At 43.7% G+C, this 21,450-nt stretch overlaps 1 protein-coding gene across 9 annotated transcripts in view; it reads right to left on the bottom strand.

The window, feature by feature from the left end:
* Positions 1-21,450, bottom strand: part of CAPN9 (calpain 9) — a 75,858-nt gene that overhangs the window by 39,393 nt on the left and 15,015 nt on the right. For 6 of the 9 annotated variants that reach the window (XR_005596151.1, XM_039530208.1, XM_039530207.1 and 3 more), the window contains 2 exons: positions 6,988-7,077; positions 5,405-5,718 (listed from right to left, as the gene is read on the bottom strand). Coding sequence is in view for 8 of the 9 variants with exons in the window: in XM_039530208.1 (XP_039386142.1) it covers positions 5,405-5,617 (213 nt within the window). In the remaining variant the exon portion in view is untranslated. Of the gene's footprint in view, positions 1-5,404; positions 5,971-6,987; positions 7,078-21,450 lie in introns of those variants that run through there. The other 3 variants (XM_039530213.1, XM_039530214.1, XM_039530210.1) reach the window with 3 other exon arrangements.

The following is a 21,450-nucleotide window of genomic DNA, read 5'->3' as shown; positions in this document are numbered from 1 at the left end:
AGGTCAGAGGCAAGTTGCAGTGGTTCAAAGTAGCAGCAGCTTCATTTACAAAGGGGAGATGGGAGGTCATAAGGAGCCCAACTCATCCCCTGAAGTGGGAGGTATTGGCTGAAAAAGGGACAGTGACCAGGGCAGGCAGGCAATCCACTGATGTAATGACTTCCAGAGATTCCCATCAGCAGAGTTCACACAAAGCCCCCTGTCCTCCACAGAGAGGAGTTCCACTGTTGGGTACAATAGTATTCTATGATGCAGGAAGGGAACTGTCACAGCTCTCCATAGTCAAATCAGCAAATTTGCCTATAAACCGGACTGCATATTCAATAATTATGGAACAAACATCTATTTACAAACCAAACATGGAATGCACGTGGACCATAAAAGGAGAGACAGAAAGAGTGTTCCCCATAAAACAGATATAGAGTCTGTTGTATAGAAGCTGTTTATCCTGGGAGCAAGGGTTAAATTAAATTCCTGAGAGGAAGAGCCAGAGTTTAAATTCACTGGTGTGTGGTCGTTCTTCTCTGAAACCAGTGGTGGCTGGGAGATGGGGGAGATTCCAGTAGATGAGGCATTGACTCAGCTTCTCGTGCTGACTGGGCTTGGACCTAAGGGAACATTTAAACTCTCAGTGCAGAGCCTGTGGTTGTGTGGTGAGAATCTTGTGGGGGATTCCTGGTCTTCATGAACCTGATCCATAGTCCTCTGAAGTCAACAGAGATCTTTCATTGACTTCAGTGGCTTGTGGATCCGGTCCATAAAGCTTGGCTGTGGATAATTTAAAATACCCAGTATTCAAGCCTTGTTTGGATCAAATTATTACATGGCTGGGAGTCTGCCTTCATTGATCCCTGCCCTCCATAATGTACATCAGATTTGCCTCTTTAAAATCCGCATCGTGTCTTGTAGTCTATACTGCCGTGTAGAGATCCCAACCTCCACACTGTATTCTGCTTTTTTTGGAACCAAGAAAGCAGAGATCACCCCTGAAGAATACAGAATACCAACACCTGCTGGAACAGGACATGGTGGGACAGTATGGGCAAGTTTAACTCTTGTGTATCTTGATTGACTTGAGTGGAACCACTATTGATTCATATTGAAGTAATTGACAGGAGAATCAGGTCCTATAAATTCCATAGACTTCTTGCCAGGCTGGATCCATTCAATAAAGCTGCTACTATTTAATGTATTAATTAAAGGCAACTAGAAATCTAGAGCACATTACTATCAGCTGAGGCTTCAGGTTTACAAAGAACCCTGAAAAATCCATCCACTAAGGTACTTGAGGTACTGAACTTTTCCTGAACCTGTTTTTTCATGCAGTTTCAAGACACACCTTCATTTTTCTTACTAATGGAATGCAGATACAGGTGCATGGCAATGCCTTACTATGTGATATGATTTCAGTCCAACACCAACACGCCTCCAAAATCTGGGAATTGACATTATATAACACTACAGAATATGCTACATTCATGAGAATCTGACTGGAATAGCTATTGTGGAATGGCTTGTTCTGCAGTAGCTATTCAGGTCAATTTTCCCCATGTTGACATTCCCTAAGTAGATGTAACTTACATACCAAAGCGATGAAAGAAGGTGATACTTACAGTAGTCCAAACACTACTTTAATTTACAGTTTCTTCTGGCTCAAGAGAGGGTGATTTACATTAACTTGGTGTCCCTTCCAGTGTGTGTGTGTGTGTGTGTGTGTGTGTGTGTGTGTGTGTGTGTGTGTGTGTGTGTGTGGGAGTCTGAACTGGTGTAAAGCAATCTCACTTTCATGACCTTACATTTCATCTCTGCCCCAAACTGACTGCAACATTCAACTCCAGAGCTGGAGGTTGGTGGGGGTTGTTCAGATCGGGAGAGTTTTGGTTCAAGTCCATTTCTAGACCACAAATTCATTTGCATTGGCAAGCGATGGGGAAAAAACATTCCCAGGCACTGTAATTATTACAGAATATGTGATATTTATACTGGGCTAGCCACTAACAATCTAAATAATACATGAGGGTATAGAGAAAAGAGAGGTGGATCATGCCAAGAGGGAAAACATGAGGAAGGGGTCACATGTTCTCCAAAATTAATTTTAAAAGTATCTGTCAGAAGATATAGTTTTAAGGTTTTCTTTTCAAATAAGAAAGAGAAATCAGGATAGTATTGCTAAATAGCTTTTATTTTCTTATAGCATTTGGGATTTGGCATATAGGGCCAGATCCTCAGCTTTTGTAAATCAGCAGTGCTCCATTGACTTCAGTGAGGTTATGTGAATGTACACCAGCTGGCCTATACTGTGTATACACACACACACACACACACCTTTGACAAATTAGAAAGTCCTTCTTATACTGAATAAAGGAGATAAAGCTATTTTGGGGTGCAAATCTGAGAGCTGGCAATGCAGTTATTTCATTTATTTTAATATTCTTTACACAAACTACAAACAGAGGGTTTATTATCTGACTTCTAATAATGATATTTGAGTTTTATTTAAATTCCACAGATGATTATTTCTTCAAGTTTTAAAAATGTCCAGGGTAATTTGGCAGATGATGTGAGAGGCAGCATTAGTCAGTCTCCCTTATGCAAACAGAGCGAGACAAGATGGGTGTGGTAATAGCTTTTATTGGACCAACTTCTACGTTGGTCCAATAAAAGATAGTATTACCACACACCCCCTTGTCTCTCTAATATCCTGGGATCAACACGGCTACAACTGCACTGCATACACAAACACACTCCCTGACGCTTAGCCTCCATTACTCCCACTTACTGATATGGAAGGGAGACTGAACAGGCTTGATTTACATGCTGAGGAGCCAGAAGAAGGTGAAATTTAAAGTAGTGTGTGGGCTGCTGTACCTTAAACTTTCTTACCCCCTCCTGTTAGCTGCTTTTCTTGCTACACTGCTCACACACACACTTTCACATGGCAGAAATCATAGCCTAAAGGCACATCCCATGTCAAGTCACTTATTTGGCTTGACATTCTTCCCAATTTAGCTTGCAAAAACTAGTGATGGCTGGATCTGGAAGAGACGCTGAAGACAGACCACTCTCCATTGCTACAAATAACGACTTGAAACAATTATGATACTAATAGACCCCGGTAGAAAAAAAACCATTATTGACTACTTGATAGTCACTGTGTGTTTCAGAGGGAAAGGTAAACAGGGCTTTTGCTGACATTGATTCACAAATATTTGCGTTTGGTACCAGATACGGTATGTAAGAATCACACAGCCATATCATTTTACTATGGCCACACATTCAAATTTATAGCTTATGTTCAGAGTATATGTTACACAACTGGATGGAGTCAATGGACTTCATGCCCTCTCACACCTAACACCTGCAGGGAGCCACCCTGTCCCTGGGCAGCAGTAGAGACAGCACCCAGGTGGCCTCAGTCCCATGTGGGTTTGGCAGCCTGGGGAGTAGAACCTGATGGGAGAAGTGTCTGTAGCAATTCCATAGTTAAGGTTGAATTTTTCACGTAAAGCAGGGATTCAGCCTCTTTGTTATGTATGAAAACTAGAGAGCATCCTTCCCATAATTGCAGCACATACACTTTGGATACGAAATGAATTTTCTGAGAATTTACCAGTAAATCTGTTAATTAGTTTAGAAACTATAATGAACTAAGAATGAGTCTTTTGAGAAATATAGCACCCGCTGGCAGACCCTTGTTTTGCTCTTAAAATCTCAGTAACAGAGTAACACAGGCTCTTCAAATGTCCCATATAATTAAAACTCACTGAAATCTTGTGCATAGGCTTCACTTGGATATTTTTATGATCAAAGGGCATTTCCCTCAATTTTTCTTCCTAGCTGAAAGACAGAAGTCTTGACTCTGCACTGTCGTGACATCATGCCACACCTGTAGGATTAGGATCAAGGCATTTTAGTGTTTGTGGCTGCAGCTTGGATTAAATCAATTTTTAAAGACAAACTTGTTTTTATTTTTCCATTGTTTTCCTCCTTCACCGTGTCCTTACTGGGCTGAGTTAAAGTTCCTGCTGAAGGAGAAACTTTCTGTTGTGAAGAATGGCAGGAAAAGATGAGCATTAATCCTTAACAAATATTTCAAATGTAACCTATACACCATATTCCAGCCAGTTTTAAGTGACTGAAGAGTGTGTGACAGACAGACGGCAGAGCTAAGGTTGCTTGAGTGGCCCAACTGCATTTCCAGGTCTTAACATGTTTGAATTTCTTTTAAATGTAACCTTAAATGTGGATTTCCTGGTTTATAACGGTAGGTTTTTTTATCATTATAATATACCTGGAATGTATTTTACTCTAAATGACTCATATGTACTCTCACCCTTAGCTCTATCTTAACATAGCATTTGTCTGGGAATAATGCTAAGCAGCGGGCTTGTTGGAGGCAGTCTATATGGACTACTATGCAGCATGCTACTATACAGACTACGGAAGGGGGGCACAAAAGAACAAAACTAACTAAATGCAAAATTCTAAAGTTAATAAGTCAGTTTTTTTGGCAGCGTAGAAGTGATGGGAAGGGGTTACAGGAGTTATGGTTTGATATGGAATTTTTAAATGTCATTTAAAAAAATGTTTCAAAACCACCACATTGTGCACACACATTGTTCGTGCATGGTATGATCTGATTACCGTTACCATCATTTTTCTCATGCCCCTCCAACACACCTATTCAGCTTGTCTTACATTAGGCCAGATCCTGCAAAGATTAAAGCAGGTGCTTAACTTTAAATGTGTGTAGAGCCAGTGAACTCAATAACTTTCAATCTGCTGTGGATACAACCTACCACAGCCCTTACTTGGGATGGACAATATGGCCCTTACAAATTTACTAAAAATCATGGACTCGGTTCACTCTGGATTACACAGGCACAAACCAGGAATAATTCTATTGAATACAATGGAGTTACACTGCTGTAAAAATCACCAGAGGAGGGTCAGACCAAAAATAAGTAAGACATACAGCATGCACATGTATATTGCATATATGTAAAGCTACAAGAGATCTAATGTATCTATCCATCTATCCACCTCTATCTCTCTCCACACACAGACCATGTCAAGATTCTCTCTCTTATTCCACATGAGCAGATCCTGATTCATACTGTAAATTCTTTGGGGGCAGAGACTATGGGTGAAATCCTAGCCCCACTGAGAGCAAAGGCAGAACTCCCATTGACTTTGACAGGGCCAGGATTTCACCCCATGTCTCTTATTTGTCTATAACGCTCCATACACAAGTATGGTGCTCTGCCCCTATTATGTTCCTTTTTGTTTTGGTTGATTGTTCATTAAGAAGTCCAGTGTCATCTGATTCTTGGCAGGAGAGATGGAGATATATATCTGACACATAGAAAAAGTGGGAACAACCTCTAAGCTGTGTCATACTCACCCCAGGCCTTTTCCATACAAAGGGGATGGGTGGCTTCTCGCTGTAGAAGAGAGAGGAGATATTGGCTGGGAAGTCACAGTCCTCAAATAGGGTCCCCTTCTGCTGGCACTGGCGCTTCAGCTCCTCATATGTCTGGCCAGAGGAGTGTGTGGCACGAGCATTCTGAGGTAGAGGGGGAGACCGCGGTCTCGAGTGCCGGTATGGGTAAGGCATTGTTCTGCCTCACGTGCAGTAGCAAAAGCTTCAGTGATCACAGAGATAAATGGGAGGTGGAGGGTCAAGGGAAGGAAGGAGAGAAAAACTCCAGCACCCACCTAACAAACAGAAGAGAAAAGGAACAAGATGCTCTCTACAAGAAAGAATGAAAGGAGCCTGTGTGCTGCAGGGAAGTGAAAAATGTGCCTAGCCACCTCCTCTTTTGCACCTGTTTGAATGACAGGGAGACCTCTCTGTCCACCTGAAATAACAATAGAAAGGAACGCCCTGAGAGCAAACAGAAAAGCAAACTGTTTGCCCTTTTTAGGAGTTCCAGCTGCTTGGCGTGGGCCCTCTGGTATACTGCCTCAGGAACCACAAACAAGAGTTAAGAGATAACTCTACTTTGTTTATGTGATGTGAACCTGCTGCACCCAGGAAGAGACAGCGAGCATGTGAACACCCTCGATCCAACCCTTTTATGCTTTAATGATATGGCCAGGGTGTGGAACTATTTTCTTTCCTGGCTGAATAACTTTGAGAAATGCTACTGTGCATGAAAAACTCTCACAGCTCCTGATAGAAAGTTACCTAATTATGGGCTCTCACCAGTTAGGTTCCTTTCACCACTCCCTATCCCTGACCAAAGGTCAGGGGTGGATCTAGGTATTTTGCTGCCCCTAGCATGGCAGGCAAGCTGCCTTCGGCGGCTTGCCTGCGGGAGGTCCCCGGTCCTGCAGATTTGGCGACACGCCTGCGGGAGGTCCGCCGAAGCCGCAGGACCAGCGGACCCTCTGCAGGCATGCCGCTGAAGGCAACCTGCCTGCCACCCTCGTGGTGACCAGCAGAGCGCCCCCTGTGGCTTGCCGCCCTAGGCATGTGCTTGGCGTGCTGGTGCCTGGAGCCGCCCCGCCAAAGGTCACCTGATATTACCTCTGCAAGGAGGCCCCCAAAGGCCCAATCCTCCTTCATATAACAGCAGAACCAGAAGGAATTCCAGAGCTTCCTCACAGACTAAGTGGAACAAGGGAGTCTCCTTCCTGCTATGTACTCCATGGGACAGGACAAGGATGGGAACTGCCCATAGGCCCAAGAACCTTCAGCACTGAGCGTGATATCAAAATGAGGGAGGGATGATGAGGGTCGTATGTGGAATACTCACAGCATGAATTGCCCAGGGTGTCGGGTGGAGTGCGGACACAGCATGGCTGGGTGGTGCGGGAAGGTATGTGTGTGGGGTTTGAATGGTGAGGGAAGATGGGCACTGGACAGAGGGGGCAAATGTGGGGTAAGGAAGGGAGCACTTTGCCCTGAAAGGAAATTTTAGTGGGTTGTGACCCATGTCTACCCAACCTTCTATTTCATGAATTTTTGTTTGGAGCTTTCACCTATCACAGCATGTCCATTAGACTGTAGAATCTTCACACTAGAGTGTGTCCATCTATCTGATCTGCAAAGTGCCTAGCACACTGCGAGTGCTGTGAAGAAATAAAAATGAAAAACATTATTTCAAAGCCAAAGTTGGCATGGACCTTCTTCCATGCCTGCCAAGGTTGAAGATGCAGACTACTTGACAAAAAATATAGTTAATGTATTACAAAACACTGCCTTGACATACAAACACTGCTAGCTTTTCTTCCGTTTTAATTGGTGCTCTGCCAGCTCAGTCAATCTTCCTGCTAAAATACGATTTATGGAAATCAATTAGGTGAATCAGAATGAATTCCTTTCTGTTCTGTTCTTTTCCATAACAATGTGGGAAGCAAACCCTTCACTTTCAGAGTGCGTATTTCCTTATTTACCTACCCCAACTGAGCTCAGGGCCCCACCGTGCTCAGCTATGCAGAAACACATTGTAAGAGATAACCCTTATTCTAAAGAGCTTACAGTCTAACCAGACAGGACAGACACAGGAGGTGGGGGGAACAGAGGCACAGAGAGGGGAAATGAATTGCCCAAGCTTGCACGTCAGGTTAGTGGAGGGCAAGAAAACTATGAAATGATGTTGTGAACTTCAGGCTCATGATGGATGCCAGATTGACAATGCTGAAGATTCCTGATCTGAAGGAACCATCCCCTGTATGGCTAAGTGGGCAATTAAATCCATTCACTTCCAGACAGACTGGTGAAACTAACAATAAGGATGTGGATTACAGCGATGATTAATGTGATACTCACATCTGGACTGAGGGCTTGGCTACACTTGAGAGTTGCAGCGCTGGTGGAGGCTTTCCAGCGCTGCAACTTAGTAACTGTCCACACCTGCAAGGCACATCCAGCACTGCAACTCCCTGGCTGCAGCGCTGGCTGTACACCTGGTCTGCTTGGGGTGTAGCGAGTGCAGCGCTGGTGATGCAGCGCTGGTTGTCAGGTGTGGCCACACACCAGCGCTGTTATTGGCCTCCAGGGTATTAGGAGATATCCCAGAATTCCTGTTCAGCCACTCTGCTAATCAGTTTGCACTCTACTGCCCTGGCCTCAGGTGACCCGCCCTTTAAGTGCCCCGGGAATTTTAAAAATCCCCTTCCTGTTTGCTGCAGCCAGGTGTGGAGTGCAATCAGTTAATCTTTACAGGTGACCATGCCTCCACGTGGCAAACGAGCCCCAGCATGGAGCAATGGCGAGTTGCTGGACCTCATTAGTGTTTGAGGGGAGGAAGCTGTGCAGTCCCAGCTGCGCTCCAGCCGTAGGAATTATGATACCTTTGGCCAGGTATCAAAGGCCATGCTGGAAAGGGGCCATGACCGGGACGTGCTGCAATGCAGAGTTAAAGTAAAGGAGCTGCGGAGCGCCTATTACAAAGCCCACGAGGGAAACCGCCGGTCCGGCGCTGCCCCCACGACCTGCCGTTTTTACAGGGAGATGGATGCGATACTTGGGGGAGACCCCACTGCCAATCCGACGACCACGATGGACACTTCTGAGCGGGGTGGGGGACAGGAGGAGGAGGAGAGTAACAGCCCATTTCATGTAACTTGCTAACAGCTTGTGGACATGGATGGGCTGGATTTGAACTGGTGAGTTAGAAGCGAAAGGCCTTGTGTCTTATTATTCCTCTCTTGAACAAGAGAACACTGGTTTTTAGCATTGTGGCCTTCCTTCAAACTCTCAGAGTGAACACATGCTGCGAGAGGCAGAGTGATGCCAGTCTGTTCATAGCTAAATGTGACCACGTGAATGGACAGACGGTGACATTTAAAGGGAAGTAAATGTAGTGCTTGGGATAGCCAGGAATACCAACATCCTTTCTGTTCATCCACAGAACAGGTACAACATTGGTAGCAGCAGTGCACGCGCCTCCATGGTGTCCCACTTAAAACCTCAAGATCCGAGCTGACCACTCCAGGAGTGAGAAGACAATTCAGTCCTTGGTCTCTGCTAAGCTTGGCAAGAACAGGGCCGCCCAGAGGGGAGGGCAAGTGGGGCAATTTGCCCCGGACCCCTCAGGGGCACCCACGAGAGTTTTTCTGCTCCGGGACCCTCCGCCAAAGTGCCGGGTCTTCCGTGGCAATTCAGCGTCGGGGGGTCCTTCTGCTCTGGGACCCACCGCCGAAGTGCCAGGTCTTCCCCACTGCCGAAGACCCCAGGCCCCCTGAATCCTCTGGGCGGCCTTGGGCAGGAAAGGCACTAAGGTGCTGCCATCTGTGATGTGGACACTGACTGAGATAAACTCACTTCCTGCAGGCCACTGAAAAACCTTTGATTTTGTAATTCATTCCTGTGGGGTGTAAATATCTGTAGCAGGGTGCTGGTGCAAAGGCACCTAATTAGCCCCTGCTCAGCCAGCCCCAATCAGGGGAAATAGATTGGGGCTGGGGAGAAGGCTGGTGCCTGGCCTCTGGAACTGGCTGCACCTGTGGGCCCGCTAGTAGAAGAGCTATAAAGGCTGGCTGGCAGCCAGTGCAAAGGGGGGAATGGCCAGTCTCCAGGCTGAAGGGGGACTCCCTGTAAAAGCGGAGATAGGAAGACCTGTGTGTTTTGTAAATAGTATTGCTGGTGGTGGGAACTGTATGTAAACAAAAGCCACGGGTGCTGCAGCAAGAAAAGCCTCACAGTGCTTTATTGAGGGAGCACAGAGCTCAGCAAGGGGGGCGGCCCAGGAAAGGACCCGGTTACAATATCTTAACAGAAGCGATGTGTCAAGACGTACTCTTCAAGGGCACAGCACGGCGACATGAGTGATGTAAAGGCTCACAATTCATGCTAGGGCTGAATTCTTGTTCTTCTTTTCCTCCAGGCACCATTAAACATCTCTTCATAAGATACCTTGCAAACAGTTTTATGTTGCCTACAGCTAGGGTTCTTATGCTTTTTCATAGTGTGGGCCACAGGCTAATAGAGATTGTCTCCTAGATGCTGGTGATAGGGTGACCAGATAGCAAGTGTGAAAAATCGGGATGGGGGTAGAGGGGTAATAGGAACTCATTTTAAAAAAAAGCCCCAAATATGGGGACTGTCCCTATAAAATCGGGACATCTGGTCACCCTAGCTGGTGATCGTACGGATCTTACTCCCCTCCCCCTGGTGATCTCATGGGCATGGCTGCGATGGCACAAATCTGTCCCTCCTCTGGCTGGTGATTGCACAGACCTACCTCAAGTCCCGTTGGGGATCATACAACACCCATATGAAGAGTAATATCAGGATAGCATTTACTGTGTTTTTTGTCTGTTAAAGCAGTTGAATGCGTGGCCACAAGGAGGAGCATCAGCACTATGTGCCCAGCCAGCTCTCCATAGTCCATCAGCAAGTGCTTTGCTCACCACAGTCTGGGAACCACTAAACAATAGTAACGGAATGTATGTACCGTACCGGGTTCTCTTCTCTATGCCGTCTTCCCTAGAGCTCTCTGACGAGAATTCAGTGTTCTAGTTTTGTCTCTCTCTAATCCATCTAGCTATTGTCTTATAACACACCCATCACGGCAGTAACTGACTATCAGTGTCTCCAGTGTATCTGAACAACTAAGCCCAGATTTTAAAAGGTATTTAGGTGTCTAACTCCCACTGCAATTGCTCTTCAGTGGCTATTTGTTGCCTTTAATAAAATCAAGTTTACTACATGTCTCCTTGTGAGTTTCCTTCCACTGCTCATTTCTGTCATTGCGCATCGTACTGGCAAATACTACAAGCTCTGATTTGCTTGGAGGTTTGTTGGTTTTTTTCAAGAGTGCTATAAGCGAGCCCAATGCAGAAAGACCCTGCCTCAGACCTGTAATTCTTATTCCTTTTCTTTGCCTTCCTTTGGGTGAGATTCTCACCCTCTCCTTCAGCCTTAGTATAGCTGGTAAAAGGGTCACAGCAGCATAAATGACCCTGAACGTTTTGGGTCTGACCAGGGGAGAATCCCCCCAAATACAGGAACGGTGGATGCCATCCCATAGGGATGTGCCAGAGGCAGGGCTGCAGCATGGAGCACTGCTGAGATTCTGGGCAGTCCTGCTGCCCATAGGGAAGTGGAGACAAGCTGCCATAACTAAATTATACCAGGGGGTTGCGTTAAATTCCAGAGCAGCCCGGAATCAGGAGGTAGAACTTAAAGCCATCTTAGCCCCCAGCTCCCAATGGCTTACAAATACAATTTTTGGTCGAACCCAGGGGGTCAAGGTTGAAGCCCTCAGTAGGGGTGTAAGAGCCAGATCCACCTATACTTGTTGATCTGGGAGGGGTGAAGCACCACAGGAAGGCATGGCATGACAGAGGGGAGGATAGGCCAAATTTTAGTAGTGTCACACCTCACGTGCCAGCTTGCAATGCCACTCAAATCTGAGGTGGTGGGGCAGGTAACTTGGGCCCTCTCCTTAACAAAATTCTCCTTGTGCCCCTGGCTCAAACATTGATGGGGCTTGGGCCGCACAGGCCCATATGACCCGGCGCCTATGCCTGAGAGTTCTGTGCTCTGCCTAGGCACAGCACCAAATCTCTTCCTTGGTCAGTAAACTTGTTGAGTGTGTTTTTCTTAGTCATATTTATACCATTTCTCTGCTATCCAGACCTGGCTTACTCTTAGCATTCTGGGTTTAAAGCGGATCACTCCAATGAAACAGACCTGATTAAGGTCTTTAATAACCCTTCTGTTGTTAAATCTCTTGGTCTGTCGTCATTTTTAATTTTGCTGGGTTTAGCCAAAGCCTTTGACCTGCCTGATTTTGTAGGACTCCTGTTCATTGGCTATCTTCCACATAAGCTCAGCTCGACATGATTCATCCCTCTCTAAAGGATTGTTTCAGGTTATTTGAATTTATCCTAATCCCACTAACACTGCGAGTAGGCAGTATTTTGAGGGTCACCGCTGGGTTTTGTCCAGAGTATTTTATCATTTCCCTTGTGTCTGTAAGAATACTATTAAACATTTAATTGTTTAAAATATCATCCATATGCTGATGAAGCTCAATATCTGTTTCTTTCCTTTCCCTCTCTGAGTTTTTTTTAAATGATACAAGACACCTTTTTTTTACTATATTAAAACACTAGTCTCAGTTTATATTGGTAGATTACATCTGAGTTTCACATTGAGGTTTAAGTTCAAATGCTCCAATCACAGTCATTAAATCACAGAGTTTCTTGTGGTTGCCAACGTTTGGCTCAAAGTTTCTCATCTGGGCCCAACTCTGTGTGAAACTCTTTCCAACCTCACTCATACCTCGGGTCAAGTTCACTGAAAGGATCACAAGCTGCAGCAAACCTTTCACAAATCAGGGTCATGTTTTGGGGTTTAATGACCGTTCAAGCCAGCTGAAATCGTTCCCCGCATGGAGTTTTTGTTGAGAAAGTTTTGTTTGGCACAGAGTCATAATAGAACACTTAGTACACTTTCTCTGTTGATCATAAAGTACTTTGCATAGGTGGGTAAGCATTATTTTCTCCAGTTTACCGAGGGGTGAACATGGAGGCTCAGACAGGTTAAGTGATCAAACTCACACAATGAGTCCATGGCTAGGTTGGCTCTCCTATGCCCTATCCACTGGACCAACCTGTCTGTCTAGATATCATTTGCTCTATACTAGCCAAATGTGCTCAGAATGTTTCAGATTTACTATTCCGTCTGAAGAACAGTGAGAAAAAAGATTTTGAAGATCAAGGGTGAAAATCCCTCAAGCCAATAAAAAATGCATTAAAAACAATAGGTACCAAAATTCTAGTTTACTACGGAAGCCCGATTAATGCTCATTATTATTATTAAACAGTTATATTGGGGTAGTGATAAATGGTTGTAGCCACGTTGAGACCCACTGTGGCAGGCACTATACAAACATCAAATAAAAGACATTTCAATCTAAAATGTTTTGTCAGTATCTACACAGTACAGTACACAATTGGTCTTTGTCTGCTCAGTACCTAGCACAATGGGGCCCTGGTTCAGGACTATGGCTCCTACGCACTATGGTAATACAAATAAATAGTAATAATAATCTTTACTCCAACTCTCTGTGGCTATCTTCATAGCCAAAAATGTGTGTTTGTTCTGTGGGATAACTAATGCATGTTAGCACTCTTGCTGCAAAACCCTAGTGAAGACAAGTGTGTCCTTTTTCCTGTGATGCAGATAGGCGAGGTCAACACTATGCCCCTTGCCTGCTGTTAATCTTGCTTAGCCGACCTCACAGTAAAACTACAGTGCTTTGTTTCCACTGGGATTTTACATTGAGATAGCTAACACGCGTTAGTTATCCTGTGGTAAAAAAACACACCTTGTTTGTCACTGAAGACAAAGCCTGTGTTTTAAGTACCAGTATTTCATTGTAGGGGGAACTGGTACTATCCTCTATATTTAGGTTGCCTTGCTTCACACTTCCCATTATAAAAGAGTCTTGACACCTTGTTTGAGATGCTTTTCCACCTTCATTGTTTGCAGCAGGGCTTTGACAATCATTCAGGGGGGTCCCTGAAATTCATTCAGGTTTTGCTGAGATACAAGCGCTTGAAAATCACCATTTTCTTCTCATTTGTGTTGCTCAGGAAAACATTAGTAGCCTGACAAAATAATAACTAAACATGAACATTACTTCTATCCTCTTGTGTGTAAGCATTATAGTACAGTCTTTATTTACAAGGGAACATACTTTTTTGACGGGACCCTTGCCTCAGTCAATGTACAGGAAGGATGCATAAGGAGACAGAATTAAGGTTGCACAGGCAACTGTAACTCAGGCATTCCATAACTTGCAAGTGCTTGAATTTGCAATGTAAATAACATCCGTCTAATGTAGTTTTATATGTAATATTTACATACAAACCGCTCCTGTACTTTAGTGATTTATATTGTCACCAAAAATCCTTAATTTGAAAAGCTGTAGATTGTCAGTTTGAGCACAGTTTATTCTCCTTAGAAGCAGTTATCAGTCTTACTAAGTACAATACATTTCATGCAGAATTTTAGTACCACAATAGTTTTCTTAGACTTTCATTATTGGGTCCTTCAAAGTCCTGAGAGGGAACAGAGAGGACTCTGGGAATTTCTTAATACCTTTCCCACTAAGAATTCTCTAGGCCAAATTTATTCTTCCTTATCTTTATCCCTTGGATAAAATTTTCCACTACACAACAATCCTGATGTCACTCATTTTATTACAAACCTAACTACTGAACCAAGGAAAGAACTAAGGTAACATTTTGTTTCATGTCTTTGACTCTTTACATTAAAAAAATTGGAACAGAATGAAAATGAATCCCAAACTGCAGCACAATAAACATTTGTTAACAAAGTATCCAGTAAAAAATGGAAGAACATGAAATTCTGATTTTCAAAACGACTGTTGTGCTATTTACCTCCGAAATACAGAAAATTGACAAGTTATAGTTTTACTTCCTGTAAAACAATAGTAGATATAGCTAATATCTAAAGCTTTGTCTGCTTTCGTTTAAAAAATTATAGGCTTAATAAGGTAATAGAATAACACTGTCCCCAGTGACTATTTGATAGCCACACACACCTACGATCATTATATACAGCGCAGTACCCACAACACACATACATTATGCATTGCAGATTATCGGAGATCTAGCTGTATAGCTTCACAAGGGGGCAGAATCGGCTAAGAAAATAGGCAGTGTAGTTCTAAGATGGATCTGATAACACTCTTTCCTGTGGTGTGAATTTTCAAACCTTAGACCAGCAAATAGTTACACACTGGCATTTCTACTCCTATGCAGAGTAGCGTTCACCATGAGCCTATGCTGACAGGATTGTAGCTAGCAAGTCATTGGCAGACATGTTGTCTTCTGCCAACAGAAGGTCCCTAATCTTCTGAGGCAGAGCTACCATCATACAGAATAAGATCACAGAGTGAATGCAGCTAGACACAGAGCTCTACCAGTATGTTAATAAAAGACCTGACAAAGAACCAGAAAAAACTGCCAGGCCACTAAGATCTATTGTCTCAGTAAAATAAACATTGCATGTTCTATCATAAATAGTCTATGCACAGCCCTCACCTAAGGCCAGCTTCATAGTATTCCTTCTATTCCTTCATCTTGAAATCTATATATACACACACATTATTAATGGCAATAGCTCACTCTCTCTACATCAGTGGTTCTCAAACTTTTTTACTGGTGACCCCTTTCACACAGCAAGCCTCTGAGTGCAACCCCCCCCCATAAATTAAAAACACTTTTTTATACATTTAACACCATTATAAATGCTGGAGGCAAAGCAGGGTTTAGAGTGGAGGCTGACAGCTCGCAATCCCCCATATAATAATCTTGCGACTCCCTGAGGGGTCCCAACCCCCAGTTTGAGAACCCCTGCTCTACATATCTATGAGAGTGAAGCCAAGACTGGAACTTTGAATCAAATTGCTTGACATTTCAGGGAAGTTCAGATTCCCATCTGTAGATCCAAACCCAGTTAGGTTCTGGAGAGGATCTCAAACTGGAAGAGACCTAGTCAGTCAGTTCTGGTTCAGAGATGACCAAAATCTTGTGGGAGCAGCTGAGTAAGGGCCTGGGCCAAAGCCCAAAGGAACCTTCCCACTGATTCGTTGGGCACTGGATCAGGGCCCTAATGAGGTTTTTGCCATTTGAGACTGAAATCTCACAAGAACTGTTCAAAAGATTTTAGGGCTATTGAACATGAACCCAAGCCCTGTTTTAATACTAAGATGGATCTGAAAACCACCTATATAGCTCACTTCTCCAAATCCTTCTCTCTTAAAATGTTTCTGCCAGTTTGAGTAATACTTCCAGTTCTCCCAGTATCCCCCACTTTAAGAATGGGGAGCCTCTCTCAAATTGGTAGACTCTTTCAAAATGTGGGAAACTTTTAAGTACAACCAATGTACATGTATCTAGCACATTTGACTCTAATGCATTTTACAAACTATATACCAATAGCACTGCTAAAGTGCAGCCACTTCTGGGATGGAAGGTAGCAGCCAGCCAGTGCCCAGAATACTGCCCAGTGATGAGGAGAGGGGGACATTTTGTCTTAGGGTGAAAACAAACAAACAAACAAACAAAAATGCAATGATTTTTTTAACATCCCTGCAAAGCAGACCAGATTTGGGTTTAAAGATCTCATCTGAAAGACACCCTCCCCTCCCCCCCCCCACAGTAAATTTGCATGGAACTTAATTTTTCACCTTGGAAAGTTAAAGAGATTTGGATATTTGCTTCCAGGAACTGTAGGAATTTAAATCCCAAGGCATACAACATTACATCCCAGAAAGCAATAGTCAAGCCTCTTCTCCCACACTTGTCTGTGATGCAATAATTAAATAAATTGACAGAGCTTATACTGCTGGTTTGCTCAGATGGAAAGCGTTGGGGTGGGGCTGCACTGCCTCCCTTGCACCAGGCAATGCCAGTGCAGCAATTCTCACTGTCCAATGTTCTCCTCCAGGCTCTCCCAAGGTATAACACTCTACAGGCACTGCCACTCAGGCAGTGTATTTCCTTCCCTTCCCCTGAGCAATGCTGACAGAGAAGCCGCATGGTCTAGTAGATAAGGCATTGGGCTGGGAATCAGGAGATCTGGATTCTATTCCCAGAACTGCTACAAACTTGCTGTGTGACCTTGGGCAAATCACTTCCACAGTGTGTCTGTGTTTCCCCTCCTATCCTTTGTCTGTCTTGTCTATTTACATTGTTAGTTCTTTGGGGCAGGGACGCTCTTACGATGTATATGTACTGTACCTAGCACAATCTCAAGTTAGGCCTCTGTGTGTTACTGTAGTCATAACCACCAGCTGTAAAGTACTTTGAGATACTTTAGGATGAAAAACTGAACACACACACACACAGAGGAATATTACTTATCCTTATATAGGAATCATTTTAAAAACACTGGTAAAAACATCGCACCTTCCCTGGGGAGCAGGGGGTGGAAAAAGAAAGAGAAATGTATACAAATGCAGATAAATCTCTATACCCTGGACCTGCAAACAGACGTCTTATCAAACCAAACGTAATTGTAAGATGGAACAAAGTGAGCTAGTGTTAATGTAAACTCATTTGTAGGTAATAAATCATTAGATGAGCACCACAGATAGAATATCAATGCAGTGCAGATCTTTCTCAAGGGCAATATTCCTTTAGAAGCTTTCCACACTCCACGTACCAGTAGCCAGGATGACATTTTGAGGAGGACTGAGTTAATTAAGTTGAGCAAAGGATAACTCTGTTCGAGAGCACGAAGGTACATTCTGAACAAATTGCTCAGCATGGTAATCTACAAAGCAGCTGTTTACTTTGCTCATGACTGGATGATCGGGGGAGCCCAATAAACTTTTGGGAGGCTTATTTGGCTGTTTCTTCTAAAGGAATTTGAATGACTCATTGGTGGATAAACTGGGAATAAGTGCCAGAATTTGGTATATCATTTAATGACATTAAAGAGTGGGATTATTCAGGAACAGCAGGCATAGCAATTGGACATCAGATAGTTACGGTAATACCAGGGCACAAAATATATGGGAATGACAGAATAGGTCATGCAGGTGGGGGAATGGCACTATATGTGAAAGAAAGCACAGAGTCAAATATAGCAAAAATCTTAAATGAATCAAACAGTACAATAGCATCTCTATAGATAGAAATTCTATGCTTGAATCATAAGAATATAGCAGTAGGAATATACTTCCAACCACCTGACCCGGGTGGTGATGGTGATTGTGAAATGCTCAGGGAAATTAGAGAGGCAATAAAACAAAAAAAACCTCAATAACAATGGGGAATTTCAACTATCCCAATACTGACTGGGCACATGTCACCTCAGGATGGGATGCAGAGATACATTTTCTGTACATAATGAATGACTGCTTCTTGAAGCAGCTAGTCCTGGAACCCACAAAGGAAGCAGCAATTCTTGATTTGGTCCTAAGTGGTGCACAAGATGTGGTCTGAGAAGTGAAATAGTTGAACTGGTCAGTAAGAGCGATCATAATGGAATTAAATATAACATCCTTGTAGGAGGGAAACTACCAAAGAAACTCATCACAGTAGCATTTAGCTTCAAAAAGGGGAATTACATAAAAATGAGGAGGCTAGTTAAACAGAAATAAAAAGGAAGAGTGAAATTCCTGCAAGCTGCATGGAAACTTAAAAAACACCACAACAGAGGCTCAAACTAAATGTCTACCCAAATAATAACAACAACAATAATAATAAATAAATAAACAGTAAGAGGACCAAAAAATGCCACCATATCAAAAAAGAGACATTAAAATTGGAAAAAGTACAGATAAGGAAAACAAAGATGCTTACGGGTATGGATCAGCTTCCATATGAGGAGAGATGAAAAAGACTAGGACTGTTCAGCTTGGAAAAGAGATGACTGAGGGGAGATATGCTAGAGGTCTACAAAATCATGAATGGTTTGGAGAAAGTAAGTAATACACAAACCAGGGGTCACCCAATTAAATTAATAGGCAGCAGGTTTAAAACAAACATAAGAACTTCACAGTCAACCTGTGGAACTTGTTGCTAGGGGATGTTGTGAAGGTCAAAAGTATAACTGGTTTAAAAAAAGAATTAGACAAGTTCATTGAGGATAGCTCCATCGATGGCTATTAGCCAAGATGGTCAGGGACGCAACCCCATGCTCTGGGTGTCCATAAACCTCTGACTGCCAGAAGCTGGGTCTGGATGACAGAGTATGGATCAGTCAATAAAATGCCCTGTTCTGTTCATTCCCTCTGAAGTATCCAGCATTAGCCACTGTCAGAAGACCAGATATTGGGCTAGATGGACCATTGGTCTGACTCAGTATGGCTGTTCTTATGTTCTAATCTAAGGGACAAAGCTGTTATGATGCAGAGAGTCCCAGATCACGAGTGTTCTACCTTTATGTACTTTTAAAACTAAGTAGCACAAAAAAAACCCAGAAAACCCTGAAGCCTATTTCATTGCCTGAAATAGCTGCAGTGGCAAAGTCTATGAAGAGCCATGCTGGCAAACAGTTGTCTGCTCCTCTACATCCTACTCTATTTATCCTTGCTGGTCAGGAATTGTGCATTAGCCCCTTTGTGGCCAGGGCCAGCTCCAGGCCCCAGCACGCCAAGCGTGTGCTTGGGGTGGCATGCCGCAGGGGGTGCTCTGCCAGTCGCCGGGAGGGCGGCAGGCGGCTCCGGTGGAACTCCCACAGGCGTGCCTGCGGATGCTCCACCGGAGCCGCAGGACCAGCGGACCCTCCACAGGCACGTCTGCAGGAGGTCCACCGGAGCCGCGGGACCGGCAACCAGCAGAGTGCCCCCCGCGGCGTGCCGCCATGCTTGGGGCGGCGAAATTGCTAGAGCTGCCCCTGTTTGTGGCTATCCCCATCCAGAATCTGCGCTGCAGCATCATTGCTGGACCACAACTGTGAATTTTGCTTAATATACCTGGCATGTCAGCAGTGAAGCTGTTCAATGCATGAGCAGCTGCAGCTCAGGCATTTTCCCTTCAAAGTGATAGCACTCTACATCCCAGGGGCTTGTATCCTTTTTTCACTGGACTTCTCACTTGTGATGGACTGGGGCTTAGGTACCCCCTTGTCAATATCCTTCCCTTCTGTGTGCTCTGATACAGGTAACTTGGCTCATCTTTTTTTCTGTACATTTGCTCTCCTTGTTCTCGTTTCCCTCTCTCCTCTTTTTTGCTTTCTGTTGCTTAGTTTCTATTTTTGTTTTTCAGAAGAAGTTAGGAATCAGGAGATTCCCAGCTCTGCCACAGACTTCTGGGTGACCTGGGCAAATCACTTACTCTCTGACTCAGCTCCCAATTTTCTGCTTTTCTCTTTTTTCCCACCATTTGCCTGTCTTGTCTATTTAGATGGTAAGCCCTTGGTATGCTACTATACAGCCCCTAGCACAGTGGGGCCCTTTTGCTGACTCAGGCCTGTAGGTGCTACTGTAATACAAAGTAAAACAAGTAGTAATAATGTTTTTGCTTTTCTCATTTTCTCTTTCCCTGCCACCTGTTTTCTCACACCCAGTTCTGTTTTCTCACACATAGTGAATTCTCTTAAAATAGTGCTTTTTTAGCTCTTGTAGGAAGCAGTGAACTTCAGTTTCTTTGGAGACAGCCATGATAGGTGAGTCACAGGACTTGTGAAGATCTGGCCCCCTTTTGGGCAGTTATCCAAGATAAACTCCTGGAAGCCCTTACTCAGCCTTTCCTTGGCTTCAGGAGGCATTCTGAGTAAGAATCGAATGATACCCAGCTGAGGATTGGGCTCTATATTATTGAACACAAGGTGACAGTGACTGAAAAATCTCCTTCAACTTTAAACCTCGGAGCTATTCGACTTTCCTTCTTACTTATTGTCTCCAATTAGTCACAATTTTTTCCACTGTTCTTCACCGTGAGAACTTGTAGCAAATGCTGAGGTATTCCATAACGTCCCTGTTTCATCATCTGTACTTTGAATGCTGAGAGTCAATGTTTTTTTTATGCAAAAATTGGGCAAACCCTTCGAACAGCCCCATGCTCACCAGCTGCCTTCAGGGAATAGCGTTTTCAGAGATTGAGGGCAGAAGTCAACATTGTAAATAAATACAGGAAAAAAAACAGGAAAAAAACCATTTACCAAGCTATTTCTTATCTACGTTTCATTATAATAGTTAACAAAGTCACTTTGTATAGTCTTTTGCCATCACAGATAACAAAAATAAATAAATCAGGCTCAAACCAGGGACAGCATTGCAACAGTTCTCAGAGGGTAAGGGGGAAACTGGTTTTTTTAGTTCTGTACATAAATCTATTATTTTTTAAACAAAACTTGCCCTCCTCAGTCTGTTTACTTTGAAATAGGCCACTCATGTGCAGCAAAGTGAGCATAGAGAACATGGGTTTTGTAGGGTATGCAGAAATTAAATTCAGGCCCCAATACAACACATAAACCAGGGAGCAGAGTTCTCAACATTATTCATAGTGCAGACTTTTTAAGAGAGAAAGGAGGAAATTTTCAAAAGCACCTAAGTGATGTAAGGTCCCACATCTAATTTTTAAAATGATTTAGGCACTTAGGTGTCTCCCAATGAGACTCTGGCAACTAAGTGCCTGAATCACTTTTGAAAATAGGACATGGGCTCCTATGTCACTTAGGAGCTTTTGAAAATGTTACCCTAAGTATCTCATGGACCAGTTCCTATACCACTGCCTGGCCTCCTTGTGACAACTACAGCTGCTGCTTCCATGGAAAGGGAAATAGGTATTTTTAGGTATTTTTAACTGCCTTTAACACAATAAGTGTTTGTCCTTTTTGGAAAAAAAGTTAATGACATTGTCCCCTTTCATTTCCTTTCCCCATGACCATCCTTTCTCTCTCCTGATCCTCCTGTACAGCCTTCACTGTAACTATGTCAACTTTTCCTCCTCTATCCTTGCACATGCTTTCCTTTCCTCTGTCCCTCCCTTTCCCCTGCACATGCT

Source organism: Mauremys reevesii, linkage group 3 (genome assembly GCF_016161935.1).
Source record: "Mauremys reevesii isolate NIE-2019 linkage group 3, ASM1616193v1, whole genome shotgun sequence".
Classification (NCBI taxonomy): Eukaryota; Metazoa; Chordata; order Testudines; family Geoemydidae; genus Mauremys; species Mauremys reevesii.
Note: the sequence above shows the minus strand (reverse complement) of the source record. Positions and strands in the feature narration are given on the sequence as shown.